We start from the raw sequence: 14631 nt of genomic DNA, 5'->3' as shown, positions 1-14631 counted from the left end.
CTCCATATTTAAATGTGTCTCAGATGTTTTTAAATTATGTTCAATAATCTCACAAACTCTGCTCAGGATTTATAATCCAACTTTTCAAGCAGGATTAACGAGCCTCTGGTAGCAAACCGTCTCCTCTTAAATCCTTTTCTTTCCTTATCGCACACACTTTTAGTTCCTGGCACACATGGATTGTGTGTGTGTGTGGGGGTGTGTGTGCATGTGTGTTTGTGAGTGGGACTCACATCAGGAGGCTTTGGATTTAGCTATTATTATACACCGAAGAAGTGCAAATTGAAAAATCCAGGTACAATCGAGAAATTTTACTGAGGTTTCAAAGCTGTGCAGCACACGCATCACGAAGAGCCTGCGGTCAGCGCAGATCAAGAGGCTTAGACTCGTACAACCAGATGGAAGTTAACATTTTTTTTCACAAAATAAACCATATTTTCTTTTGGTTGCTCCCAAAAGTACCACCAGGGAATCTCAGCTGTTTTAAAACAAACTGAACTTGTTAGAGGTTTGTAAAGACACAAAATGTCCTAAATTTACACTTGATATCAAGGTCTTACTGTAGATTTATAAGATAATTAATGAAGAGTATTGTCTCATATTGTTCCAGAAACAGTTATAAATATAGCTGGTCCTGTGTTAGTCCTGTCCTTTGCTTTAATACTGTTGCCAAGATTTAATGCCAGTTTAAGAGTAAAAATAAAATTTTTAAAAATCCTCACAGTCCACCTGAAACATAACAGTATGGTGGAAAAAAATGGGGGGTGGGGGGGAATTACTATTTAAAATCCTTGGCATTAAAGGTATTACCACCAATAGTTTGAAACAGAGATGTGATGTGAACTTCACAGAAAAAAAAAGAAAACTGCTAAACTTTGTGTCGATATTTTAATGTTTTCTCGGTGAAAACCCATCAGTGAGTATTTATCAGAGAATCCATTATGACACCACTATTCACAACACATTTTGTTCAAACACATTCCCAACAATAGCTAGAATTTTTTTTTTTTGCATCTGAAAATAAAGTTGAATGAAGTCTGTTTAACTTTTTTTTTTTTTTTTGCTGACAACTACAGAACTTCTTCAAGTTGAACCACGACCTTCTTCATTATCTTTGCAGCGATGACGTTTGTGGTAAATCGGGAGGAGCTGCAGATCCATGTGGAAAACGGCCCAGTCAAAATCAAAATTAATGTTCTACAATAGCTGTTCATAGATAGTTTTCTCACAAAGAAGAATGGACAAAACACTTAGTCTTTATGCAAGGCTGATGTAGACACAATTTCTAAAACCTGTAGCTGTAGTTCCACACTTGTTTCTTAAAAACAAATGCATGAAACACTCTTCAGATATTTATGTGCAAAAGGATTTTGAAAACCCTGCATCGTTTTCTTCCCACTTGACGTATGTGCGCAACCTTGTGGTGGTGTATTCCATAAAGTCTAATGATATAAATTGCAGTTTCTATTAATAGCATAAAGAAAACTAAAAAATAAAAAGTTAGGGGAGATGTATACTTTTGCAAGGGGACTCAGACAACCAGTGAACATGTAAGTAAAAGTTAAAAGACCAAGAGTAAATTGAGAAGTAGTCAGATATAAGCATACTCTTGAAAAAGTTGGGTTTTTTTCCCCAGTGAAAGAAAAGACTTTCTAAACTCCACTATCATCTCCTGCGCCTCGCAGCATTCCCACTTTTTCCCCTCGAATCGCCCGGGACTGAGCAGAAACACCAGGAGCAGCAGCTCGTCAAGCATGACTGACAATGAATGACTCTCATTACATAATCATCCTTAAACAATTTGCCCACTGTAATCACAGAGGGACAGTGAGCCACGGACAGGAAGAGGAAGACATTAGAGGGCTGCTTAGTTTCATAATACGGGACAGGATGGACATTTAGCAGGTTAAAACCCCCGGGTCCGGCTCAGAGGCTGCTGGTGTGAACATTCACAGGTGGTTAAGAAGCAAAAAGCCCTAAATCTTAGGGCTGAGGCAATCTAGTATAAAATTTAAAAGGCACAAAGAACTGGTTACCATTTTATCATGTCAGGTGTAAAATACTGTCAAACTTTTGAAGTAATCACAGATCAAACTGGATTTGTGCTGAAATGTAAACCAGTAGGTAAATGTAGAACTGACAAGCCCTGACAGTGACCTTTAATGTACTCCTGCTGATTTAGAGCCCTAACCCTAACACAGCAGTGGTTTCTTCTGTCTGTTAAAAGCATTAAGTCCAATCATTAAGGCTCCAGTTGCCTTTTCACTGATCTTCCAAATGCTTCATATGGACATGCCTCTAAAACTGGAAACACTGGACAACAATTTAGAAAAAAAACTAACAAACAACAATAGAGCATTTCCTAAGAGCGTCTGATGAAATTTTAAGAAGTCCAGCCTTATGAGGAATTAGAAGGGATGTGTGTTTGTTACAAGGATGGATCTGACTGGGTCAGAAAAGATCCAGGGCGGGGAGCTGGGGGCTAATTAGGACATGATATTGACACACTTAGGTGCCGCTACATTACTGGAGAGCTGTGCATGTAAAAATGGCTCCATGTTTCACTGCAGCTGCATACAGGGTGTAACACCTTCGTACCAAAAGTATTCTTGCTTCAAAGTGTTGAGCTTTATTGTTAAAAGTAATAGTGGCATAATGTAAAGTTGTCTGTTTGCCAGCTTTTCAGCCAGCAAATTATGCCAGCGTTATATGTAAGCAAGAATCATATTGTTAGTTTATTTTGTACCTGTAAACAGTTGAAACAAAAGTACTTAACCATTGTTTTCAATTTATTTCTCTTCTCTTATTGTGGAAACAAATTCAAATGTCATGTATGCTTTAACTTTATGTTCAGAAAGTTTTATATTACACCCTATTTCCATCAACCTCATTTGGGCTAGTTGACTCCAGAAATGTTTACAACTATTTTTTTTACCAGGTTCAAGTTATGTCTGAGCTCTTTTAAGAGGAAAGTCAAATTCAATTCTCAAATTTAGACAAATAGCCTGAATTTGAGACTGCCCTGATGTAGGTTAAGGTTAAGACAAGAGGATAATATGTTCGATGTGAGTTTATTTTTTTCTGAAACATTTGAAAGTCATTCAGCCAAACGTTCAGTTGGAGAGACTTTAAGTAGTTCAATATTATGATGCTACAGCTAATATGGACAGATCATTATATAGTATCAATCAACCTCAGTGCTGAAAGTCAATCAAATTCTTTCAAAAGAAGATATGTGCATGTCTTGTGGAAATGTCCACAAAGAGAAACAAAAGTATTTACATTTTAAATTTATGCTGCATGAAATGTGGTCAAAGGATTAAAAATGTTGCCTTTGATAAATCCCAAGACTACAAAGTTGACATTTTAAGGCTTGTTTTTTCAAATCTTCTGTCTTTTCTACCAGTCAAGGTCAAATGTGTTGTTCGTTCCATTACATAACATCCCAACAGAAGCTGAATAAATCACACAAAAAAAAAGACTCAACCTTGAAATGACCTTATATATCAAATGTTACTGTCTTAAAGATGTGTTAGCATGCTACATCCTAGAGATGCTATGCTAGCTATATCTAAAAGGTAACATTGCCATCGAGATTATAACAGCAACAGTAATGTTAAATACTGTGGCTCGAATCAACACTGTGGCCCCAATGAACAGAACATCACAGAGCTGGGAGCACAGCTGACAGATAAGATTAGCTCTGTTATTAACACACACACACACACACACACACACACACACACACACACACACACACACACACACACACACACACGCGCGCACACACACACACACACACGGCCGCTCTGCAGAGCTGTGCTAGTCTTGCATGTTAGCCATGTGTGCTAGGATCCCTCCGCTTATGTTAATTAGTCCGTTCATGCACCAACACAACCCCACTGACTGTGCCTCCTTCACTTGTTGCTCTTGTTATGAATAACATTTCTGCAGGAGTTCATCTTACAGGACGATGTGTTAGAGACACATTAGGAGAAATAGCTGATGTTACTATTAAATTCATTTGTGTGCTTCCGGCATACATTATTTTGGGAAACGATTTACTGCTACATCTCACCAATAGAGCGAGCAGCACAAAATATCTCTGACAACTCGAGTGATGCCAATTTCTTCTGCTAAAACTTTGAGCAACAAATTACATACCAGAAACACTAAGAGAAAAAGAGGGCTAATAAATGCATCACACGCAAATAATCACTCTTCAGGTGTGTAATTGCGGTCAAAAACAAACAAACAAACAAACAAAAAACAAAAACAGAAAAAGTCCCGTCTTTGAAGGTCACGGATTGCATTGCATTGACTGACTAAGGACGAAAACAGAAAAAGGAGACACTACAGCTGGTTGCCCATGGTGCTGGGCAGAGCGAAGGAGTGAGCAAGACTGTGGGTGGGAGGGGGGGAGGCGGCTGCGGGGTGGGGAGGATCTTGTCAGAGCGAGTCTATTTTTAGGCTTCGAGCTCACTGCCTGTCACACCCAGTCCACCCCTTCTCGACCCTCCTCTCCTACCCCCCCCTCCCCAACCCTCACTTGCGGAGTCTCGTTGTTTCCACGGCAACCGCCTCCCATGTCTCCCTGACAACGCCCTCCTAGTCCACCAACAACCCAACAAACTCACCCCTCCCCTCCCCCACCCGACATCAAAACCCAATTCGTCGATGCAGTGATTATTACAGTACTGCAGCGACACAGGGAGTCTGAGCAGGAGAGGGGAAGACGTGAGGTGGATGGAGGAGACATAAAGGGCAAAGACGCGGGAGGGGGATGGAGAGATGTGAAGGAGACGATACTGCGGGCGAAAAAGGAAGAGCAAGAATAGACGGCTTGGTCCACACAGAAGATAAGGAAGACAGGACGGGAATCAATGAACATAAGCCTGACGTGAAAGAAACAGCAGATTAAACTTAGTTGGAAAATCGTAATTGCGTCAGCATTTGTGGGGAAGGTTGGAGGTGCAGACAGAAAAAGAAACAGGTGGAAAAAAGGGAGTAACAAGATAGAGGGAGAAAAGGAGGACAGGAAGCAAAAAATAATCCACCCCTAAAATCTCACTGCGGCACAGTTCCAGCTGTAGAGGAATTAATCTGGTCTCTATGCGGCGCAACACATGCAACAATTTGATACAGAAAACACAGATCATAATAACAAAGACCGATCGCTTGTAGCAGAATTTACAATGTCAAAATGATAAAACCCAACTTGAATACTGACTGATTTCTGCTGTGCATAAAGAGCAACAACAAATCTTTTTCATAATACATTATGGTAATTTTAAAATGCATTACGTGCAGGAATATTACTAAAACACCCAACAACTCATTAGTTACTTGACTGGATATATCATTTTACTTTAAATAACCTGCTTAGATTTTGTTTTATTATAGTAAGTGAAAGCTAAAGATATCTAGATACTTCTTCTACATCTATAAAAAGCTGCGATGGATGCAATGATGAACTATTTGCAATTCTGTCTCTAATACTAAAATATGGAGTGACATACAAACTGGTTCTGTTACAGGAATATATAATATTATTCAAATAATGATCAAACACAAAGTAACTGATCTGTATCCCGACTGATGCTTTTTCAAACAATGAATATCAGAGTAGCTGTCTAAACTCTTCTCCTAGTTACTGCTGTTGGTGTCCTGTCTCTAATTTTACAGTTTTATAATACAAGATAGAAGTTGTTTTCTGTAAATTCTGTCATCAGATGGCTAATTGGAGCCATCAACAAGTCATATAAAAACCCAGTAAACAGGCTAGCACTAGCTTAGCACCTTGAATACTTTTGGCGCATAAAGTCTCAGTACTATAAGCAAGACATGAGAATATGAATCGAAATAGACGAAATACACATATCCTTCATTGTCCCACTCTGGAAATTCAAGTGTACCAGCAGCAAGTTAAAGACAAGGAGAAATCATGCATATTCACACAAAGATAAAATATATAAAAATACGAAGAAATTTACAAAATAAGAAAAACACCGCAGCATACTCAGGTGAATAGAAAAGTGCAACTGAGTAATTTAAAGAAAAAAATGTACAAATGTGTTTTTGTGTAAAACCCAACGGACTATTTATAAGTGAAAAAACTGCAAACAATATGTGCAAGTAGCAGCAGGAATGTTATTTGAAATGAGAAAAACTGCTAATAATAGCAGGTATGTAAACTTTAAGGGTTTTGTTGGTAGCAATGATGGTTATGAAGAATGTTGTAACAGGTCTTTCTTGAAAATGCAAGTTTGTTTTCTAGAAATTTATCCTGTATAAATGAAAGTTAAAAATATAAAACTAGCAGCTGCTGGGAGGAAGGACACCTAGGATGCAGCAGTCTGTCATGGAAGGTGCTCAGTTCAGCAAAATATTATAATTGATTAAAATAAGGTCTTAATTAGAAATTGCCTGAGTCCAATTTTTTCCACATTTTCTAGGACATTCTGCTGAGAGAATACTTTTCTGATGATGGCATTTCTGCTGAAGTACCGTGCTTGACATTTTTCCAGACAATCAATTCCAAATTCTTTATTAAATCTAAAACAATAACTTTAGAAAATCAGCACCTCATCACACAATAGGAGGGGATTTCTTTTTTTTTTTTTAATTCACGGTAACTTTTGAAATCAAAAGCACAATCTGGAGTGAAACCAAAGTTCCAAAGTTGTTTTTCTGAACAAAAACCTCAGTTTCCTGATGTAGCATTTGTATCTGTCAGCTATTCAAGGGCAAAACATCTGGAATATTTCTTGTGGGTCAATTTGTTGAGAATCTCAAGCCGTTTATCTTCATCAGCGAACAGCCACAGCTGCAGTTCCACCGGCCAACACCAGATAGAGCCAACGAGCAGGGCTGAGCGCTAACAGCAACCTCTTTACAGCGTACAATCACCGCACAGTAAGGATCTGTTTGCTACTTTACACAGCCAACCACAGCGCACATTGGTCCCCTGTGGAGTTTCATCTTATGGATTTCACTTAATCTCAATCTCTCTGACCGGCTTGCAAGGGCAAAACAATACACAGAGAAACAAGGTTGCCCCTCCTCACAAACACACATGCAAGGACAACATACAGCAGAATAGAGACGACTGAGCAGAGACGACCATTGTGTCTTCTCCTGCAAAGCAGCACGCACACTTTTGCATGAGAAAAAGACTTGGGAGTCCCTTTTTCATCTCAGGAGTAAAACGGTTGTACTCATCAATTATGTAGTTGAGAGAAAAGGAAGGGATAAAGGTGTATAAATAGAGTCAACTGATGGAGAGGGAGCATAAAAATAGAATATTCAAACAACTTGTTTCACTGATTTTCAGATGAGATGGTCAGTAAGTAAAACACAGATCACCCTAGTTACATCTTGACTCCTAGTTTGATTGTTTTGGGTGAGAAAAAAAAACTTGATGTCTTCAGTCAAAACTCATTTAAATCACATGCAAGACTACAAACCTCAACTGTTAAAACTGAACTGATATCCTCCTCCATTTTCCAGATAAACAGCATTTCAGTCCTCCAACAATCACACCAGACAGCTTAAAGCATTTAGATGATGTCTCATATTGTTATAAAAAGCATTAAAGGGAATCTAACTTCTCCACACATGACACTAAATCATCTGTGTAATAAATATAAATGTCAATGAGTATAATAAACAATGGGATCACATACATTACAAGGAGTTCTGTGTTTGAAATATTCAGCAACGTAAAACTGACCATGCATGAGAAAGTAGTCTTGGTAAAAACAAGAAAATAATTTTGATATTCAGGTTTTGCAAAACCATTAAGTCAAAAACACTGCATTTCACTATTACATTTTTAAGTACCCCATTTTTCAAAAAACATTAACCATTGCACTGTAGGATAATAGCCAAATTACTGAGTACAGCTTTTGATGTACTCTGGTAAAAAAAAATCGGCGTAAACCGAATCTTTCAGTGGAACAGTGAGCCGTTTCACAAACACAAGTACGCACAAACCCAAAGCTGTGAATAAAAGAGTACATCACAGTTTTCTGAAAACTTACGGCAAGAATTGCTTTCATAAACGGCAGCAAACATCCTTTTAGCCACACCTCACAATGTAGCAACTTTAAAATCATTTTCACATCACATCATATCTGATTTCATCCATTCATCCTTCCTGGTAAAAAGAAAGTAGAGTTTGTGTGTTTTTGTATGCCTGAGGTTCAATTTAAATCATTTCACAACACGGTAAAGACCATGTTTTCCATATTTAAGAATCAAGGAGGGTGCACTTTCTTTTTACAATCACCATATAAGATATTGGCAAAGCATGGCAGCGCAGCTCACTTTGTGTCTTTACAGTTTTCACAAGATTTTAACAAGATTTTGACATATCTAGGAAAAGGCCAAATTTCTTAAGAGAACACTGATTTACAAAATATGCCTTACATGTTACAACAAAGCAACCTTAGAAACTCACTGTGACCCATCGTTAAATATGAATCGCCGGTTTTTAATCAGTTCAGGCATTTTTCAGTCATATCATGTTGTTCAAATGCTTTGCAGTGCTTTCAAACTTTACGGTACTCTGCTCAATTTCAATATTCAAATTTGAAGACAGTCTCGTCTTACCTGTAGATGGAGAGCAAGCAGTTGGCAGCGTCACAAAGAAAAAAAAACAAAAAAACATAAGGGAGTGGGGAGGGCAGACAGAAAGAAAAAATAAACATTTTTAGTCCTCCCAGAATGAACCTGACTTTATTAAACAAAACACTGACATGTTTAAGAATAAACTAGTATTAGGCTTCTACCACAACATATGTCTTCTGTAGGAGTACGTAATAAAGTCTTGAAGTTGAAGTTTTACTACAAGTTAAAGCACAGTATGTAATTTTAATAAAACAAAATGTTTTTAACATATTTGTTAACTGTCACTATAACGTGACAGTATAGCATGAAATAAATCAAGCCCCTCCACCTTTTCCCGGTGCTCCTATTGCCATCTGCAGAAATACAACCCTCCTGGTGAAAAACAACCAATCCCAGCCAAGAGGATGGTCTTAATGCTGTCAATCAAGCTGCTGTACATTATGCTCTATGTGCTAATGGCAGAGAAACAACTTGCCAATACAGAAAAACTGCCTGTCCACAGTTATCAATAGCCATGCTAACTAGCCTGACCTTTCATGGCTGGTTCTGTTGACGGAAGAGATGTAGTGAAGCTAGAGAGCAGGGAGGTTGTGAGCAGCGCATAAACAAGGGTGATTGACCCCTCTCCTGACTCTGATTGCTTGTTTCTGACCGATTGGTGTATTTCTGCAGAAGATAGGAGGAGGAGGCAGAGGAACTGGATTTTTTCCTGATTATCCATCTCATATTCTACTACATAAAACACAGTATAAACATTTTTTTAATAAAAGTTACATGCTGCAGCTTTAAGAGATTTGTAATTATTTAACCTTAAATACGCCTGATAACATGCCAGTGAAGAAGATGAGAATCAAGATTAAATTTGCATTTAACTAGATGAACTGTGGTTAGATTGAACTTTTTACAAAAGTAAGAAAACTGCATTCAATAATCATTTTTTCCTGTACAATACTTGGATTCAGTTTGAAGCCTCAGGTGCAAACTACACAACGGAAGCACAAGAATATAATCATCTTAGGGTTTTTCTTTTGCTTGTGGATGGTAGATTTGTGAGAGCTGCACCATTCTATTGCAGCAACAAGAGCAGAAAACCTTAAGTGAAATTGTTTGATGATTCTGATAAAATCATATACAGTCTTAATTTTTATGTAATCTATACACTGAATGCAAATAAAGAAAATGTTTAACACTTTAACAAAAGCTGAGCTAACTGGTCACATATCAAAGTAAAAAAAAACAACGTACTAGTCTTCTACATACAGGTGAATATTACTGTGACCCTCTTTCTTCATCATCGGTTGTAAAATAACGTAAAAAAGAGATATGTCTGTAGTAAAACTGCCTAAAAACTAGTAAAACACTGTGCAAGTTCTACTTTCCCAAATTATACTCTGTTTATGTTAATAAGTAAAGTTATATGGAGCCATGCAAAGTTATTCATACCCATTTTATTGGGATTTGACAGACCATGAAAAAGCACCACACAGCTTGGATGCGAGAGAAAAGTGCGTGCATTTAATTCTCGTTCTTTAGAAAAAAAATGTTGAGAACCATGGTCCCAATAAAATGCACTGAATTTTGTTGTCGTAGTCTGACATAATGTGGAAAGGTTCATGGAGTATGAATACTTTTGCAAGGCAATAAAGGCATATTAATGCTCTATCACAGCACCAATTTGTCACTAAACAGTAAGTTAAGATCTACGTGTTCAGAACACTAAAAAAAAAAAAACGGCAACAGCAAATTGATTTTGCCATGCATGAACTTAGGTTAGGTATTTGCGTCTACGGACAAAAAGGAAATGGCAGAGGGGTTAGACAGGCAGATGATATTCAGATGAAACAGTGGACACATAAACAAGCAGAGAAGCTATCTGAAGCAGCAGGTCAGGTTATACACTTGTTATGATCATGTTAACTTATACACAGAAGCAGGCTGAGGAACATCAAATAAGACAGTTTACGCCCTTATGGGTTGGTTATTGAGGGCCCGACTACTAAAAATATCGTTACATACACATTTGTCCCATACGCATGCCAGCAGTATGGAGAAGTAATGTCAGGACTCCAATATCTGTCCGATTTTCACTTTCTAAATAATAAGAATATATTGAAAACTAATACAAGATCATCAATTTGTCGGGCCCTGGCTATTACACATCCAAAGAGGAAAGGATCAACCACCAAACAGGCCTGGTGCTCAATCCACAAACAGAGCCATGCATACGAAAAGACAAACAGTACTGTTTTCGACTATCCTAGCATAATCATAAACACTTCTGTTAAAATCAGTCCCAAAGGTCATTCTTATCTTTCCTGTAGTTCACCAACCTTCCAGAAGGGGGAGCTGTGTCGACGAGGACTCCTGGTGCTCTGAGTGTGCAAGGAAGGAGGGAGGGGCTGCTCGGGTGATGGAGGAAGAAAGATTGGGTGAACTAAGGGGCATGCCTACACCTTTTTGGGGAGTGTCTGATGATGAGGAGTGGGTGGCTTCGTTTTTAAAGGGAGCGGAGGAGTAACAAAGCAGGCTGCCAAAGGTGGTGGTGGTGGTCATGGGAGCAGGAATACCAGGTAACGCTGCTGTCGCTGTGCTAACAGCAGAAGCAGCAGTGGAGGACAGGAGTGTGCCTGAGGGGATAAAAGGCTCAGCATTGACATTGAGGGTTGATGCAACCGTTGCGGGAGCTGGGGGTGGTGGGTTGGTGGAAGGAGTCAAAGCAGGGTCTGCAGTGCTTTTTGAAGGGTTGAAAGCAGAGGGAGATTGCGAAGCAGGCATGGCGGTTTCCATAGGAATGGACCTAGTTAGAGACGCAGTGGCAACGGAGGGGGTGTTGGTGAGGGGGGTAGTGGTCTGAGAGTCAGGGGTAGAGCCTGGAGGAGTCTGGAGGACTGAATCGAGGAAAGAGAAGGTCTGGGAGACTGGGCTCAGATTGTCCCCTGTCAGTAGCGCTAGACTTTCACTAATATCCCCATTTTTAGTCGCAGTATTAGTGGTAAAACTACTGTTAGCCTCAGGCTTACTGATTGAAACTTTGTCTTTGTTTGGCTTTGGCCCATCTTTATTAGACAGAGGGTAATCTACTACACACATGGGTTCATAGGCACGTGGAGATGCATCTTTCACAAGGCTAACATGGGAGGAGTTAGTGAAACTTGTAGGTATTTGTTCAAGGGCTGTGTCAAGGGGAAACCTCGGGGCAACGGTCGCCGGCGTGGGGGAGACAGGTTGCTGGGGTGCGCCCCACTCCTCTGGAAGTCTTGCCCGACTCTTGGTCTTTCTGCCTTTTACCCTACCCCCTCCTCCACTCTCTCTGATTTCCCGCTCCCAGTTCTCCTCCTCATCTCTGTCGTCCTCTTCTTCCTGCATCCTGTGCTTGTCTGATTGGCCAGCGTTATTCTCCTGCTCATCCAAGAAGTCGTAGACCTCATCGCTGCCCTTCCTCTTCTTCTTCCGCCGCCGCTGCTTGCCAGTCTCTCCCCCTGGCCCCACTCTCTCTGGGCTGGGGGGCTCAGAGTTGGAGGATGTGGGACTGCTGTCGTCCATTGAGCCACTGGGAGAGAGGACGGGAGCTGCCGAGGGGGGAGGGTTTTATAAGAGGAGGAACCAATCATATACTGTGTCAGAGAAATATAGGCTAAACAGCCATCAGATTGTGGCTACCTTAAATGAACTGATTTTTAATTATACTAAGGCTAATATGTTAACTCAAGTTAAAGCATCCTAGGTGATTTGCCTGCAAGCAGACAGCCTCAAACACATCAGTTTGTATTTGTCAATTTGTTTTCTTACAGAACTTGAACATTAGCTTGAGAACCAATGTAATACCTATGAATACTAGATCCCACACAGGCAATGGGTAGCAAAAAGTCTCACGTTACAAAGTTGCCAGAGATTTTTTTTTATGACACAATCCCACTTTTCCCAACACTAATTTCCAGTTTCTAATATTTTGCTTAAAATTTTAATTCAATTTTTTACTATGACATATGTCAAATATTTCTACAGTGGCTTTAAATATGGGAAAAACAAAAAATGTTCAAGAGAAAGATGGATGGATGGATGGATGGATGGATGGATGGATGGATGGATGGATGGATGGATGGATGGATGGATGGATGGATGGATGGATGGATGGATGGATGGATGGATGGATGGATGGATGGATGGATGGATGGATGGATGGATGGATGGATGGATGGATGGATGGATGGATGGATGGATGGATGGATGGATGGATGGAAATAACTTTTACATAAAGACATGAGGAATGCAATCTGGAAATACAAATATTTTCCCAAATGTTTATGCTACAAATCTGGAAGCTGCTTAGATATTGACATGTATCACATCTGTCAGTGAAATGCAAATTTATTGTTAATTTCATTTCATTTTCTTCTTTGAGCAAATATCTAAAACACCCACAGCAATAAGTACAACCTACTGAGAGCGTAACTTTAGTACTTTGAATTTGATGCAGTGGACATCCACATCTTGCACCAACACAAAACCAAAATTTCCCACCTAACTTTCAAAGCTATTAAATTATGTTATCAATATTCTAAATATTTCATTATGATCAGTCTTAGCTATACTGCTTCTTTCTTCCAGCAAAAATAATAAAACAAGGTAAGAATGTGAACATCATAGGCAATAAGTAAAGATCAGCCTAGTCCAGGATCTGTTTACTCTACAAAAGTCTGCGACCAAGATCACCATCAAACACAATTAGAGGTGTCCACTTGAGATCAATTCACCATAGATGCATGCTAAGACAAACGGGGTTAATGCTGAATTAATGTTAAAATAAGATTGGCTTTATGGCTCTACTTTTTGTGCATGGATGTAGTTAAGTGAGCATTTATACGAAAGACATGTTTATTTCCTGTGAGGTTTGGATCTAAAGCTAAACAAAAGTGAAGTGAGTGAAGCTCACTTTAACAAGTTTTAGGAAAACTAATCAATGTGGGTACTTATATCTACAATTAAAGTGCCTGGATAAGGCCAACCAGCAGCCTACAATCTAAAAAAAAAGTTTTGCAAACTCTGACAAACTGCCTCTATCTGTGTCTGAGAATGTTGTAGTTGAAGATGTTATATATGAAACAAATTTCTGTAATTTTTTAAACACAAATCATCAGTGCTTAGAATTGGACTCATTTCACTAACTAACGAAATCCATCTACAAAGCTCTAAGCAAATGATGCTCTCTATAGTCTGACTGCTTTTTGGAAAAAAGGATTTATGATGATGTTGTGGGTGATGTCTCATTTAAACACATCCAATTTATTTTTGATCTCAACAGCTATTTTTTTCTTCCCTCCTAGGAAATATTAAATAAATGCATAGGTGATCAATATGTAGTTAAAAGGGAACTCAGTAGCTCATGAATCAACAGCTTGTAAAGCCACTTGTAACAGCAGTAGTTGTTTTCTACATGACCTAAACAGTCTCTCACGTCATTACAGAGCAAGTCTAGCAGACCTTTCTGCACAACGTTGCTTCTGCTCACTTAACATTCACTCAATATTCAACCTGAAACTGATGAATTCAGATCTGATTCAAAAGTCTAATTAGCAGAGTAGGTTGTGGTTAACCAGAAACACTTCCTGGTCCTGTTTCTATGTAACTGGCCCATATCATTAACCCTTCACCACCTGGCTGGACAGTTGCTATGACTTCTCTAATTGATTGCTTTTTTGTTTTCTGATTATGGAACTGTGCATCATAACCAAGCATCTCTTCTTTTGTAGAAGCCTAGGAGTGAATTTGTTGAACATCATCAATACATGGGAAACTTAAGTGCGTTCTTAAATGTCTTTAACTTGTAAATAATCTTTCTCAAAGGACTTAAAATCGCTTAGAAATGGCCTAATAATTTTTCACAGACTGACAGGCAGCAACAACCTCCTGTCTAAAATCACCGTTGATGTTGTTCCTCGTTTTCCTCTGTGAATTTTGGACCAACACAAGCTCAAATACCTGTACAGGGCAACAATCAAT

At 39.0% G+C, this 14631-nt stretch overlaps 1 protein-coding gene across 5 annotated transcripts in view; it reads right to left on the bottom strand.

Annotated features, from left to right (window-relative positions):
- LOC103479288 (uncharacterized) overlaps positions 1–14631 on the bottom strand; it is an 86096-nt gene that overhangs the window by 35644 nt on the left and 35821 nt on the right. For all 5 annotated transcript variants that reach the window (XM_081597923.1, XM_081597920.1, XM_081597922.1 and 2 more), the window contains one exon: positions 10962–12200. In XM_081597923.1, coding sequence (XP_081454049.1) covers positions 10962–12200 — 1239 coding nt within the window. The remainder of the gene's footprint in view (positions 1–10961; positions 12201–14631) is intronic.

The sequence above is a fragment of the Poecilia reticulata genome, chromosome 17, assembly GCF_904066995.2.
Source record: "Poecilia reticulata chromosome 17, P_reticulata-male-v2, whole genome shotgun sequence".
Lineage (NCBI taxonomy): Eukaryota > Metazoa > Chordata > Actinopteri > Cyprinodontiformes > Poeciliidae > Poecilia > Poecilia reticulata.
This window is presented reverse-complemented; position numbering and strand designations above follow the sequence as displayed.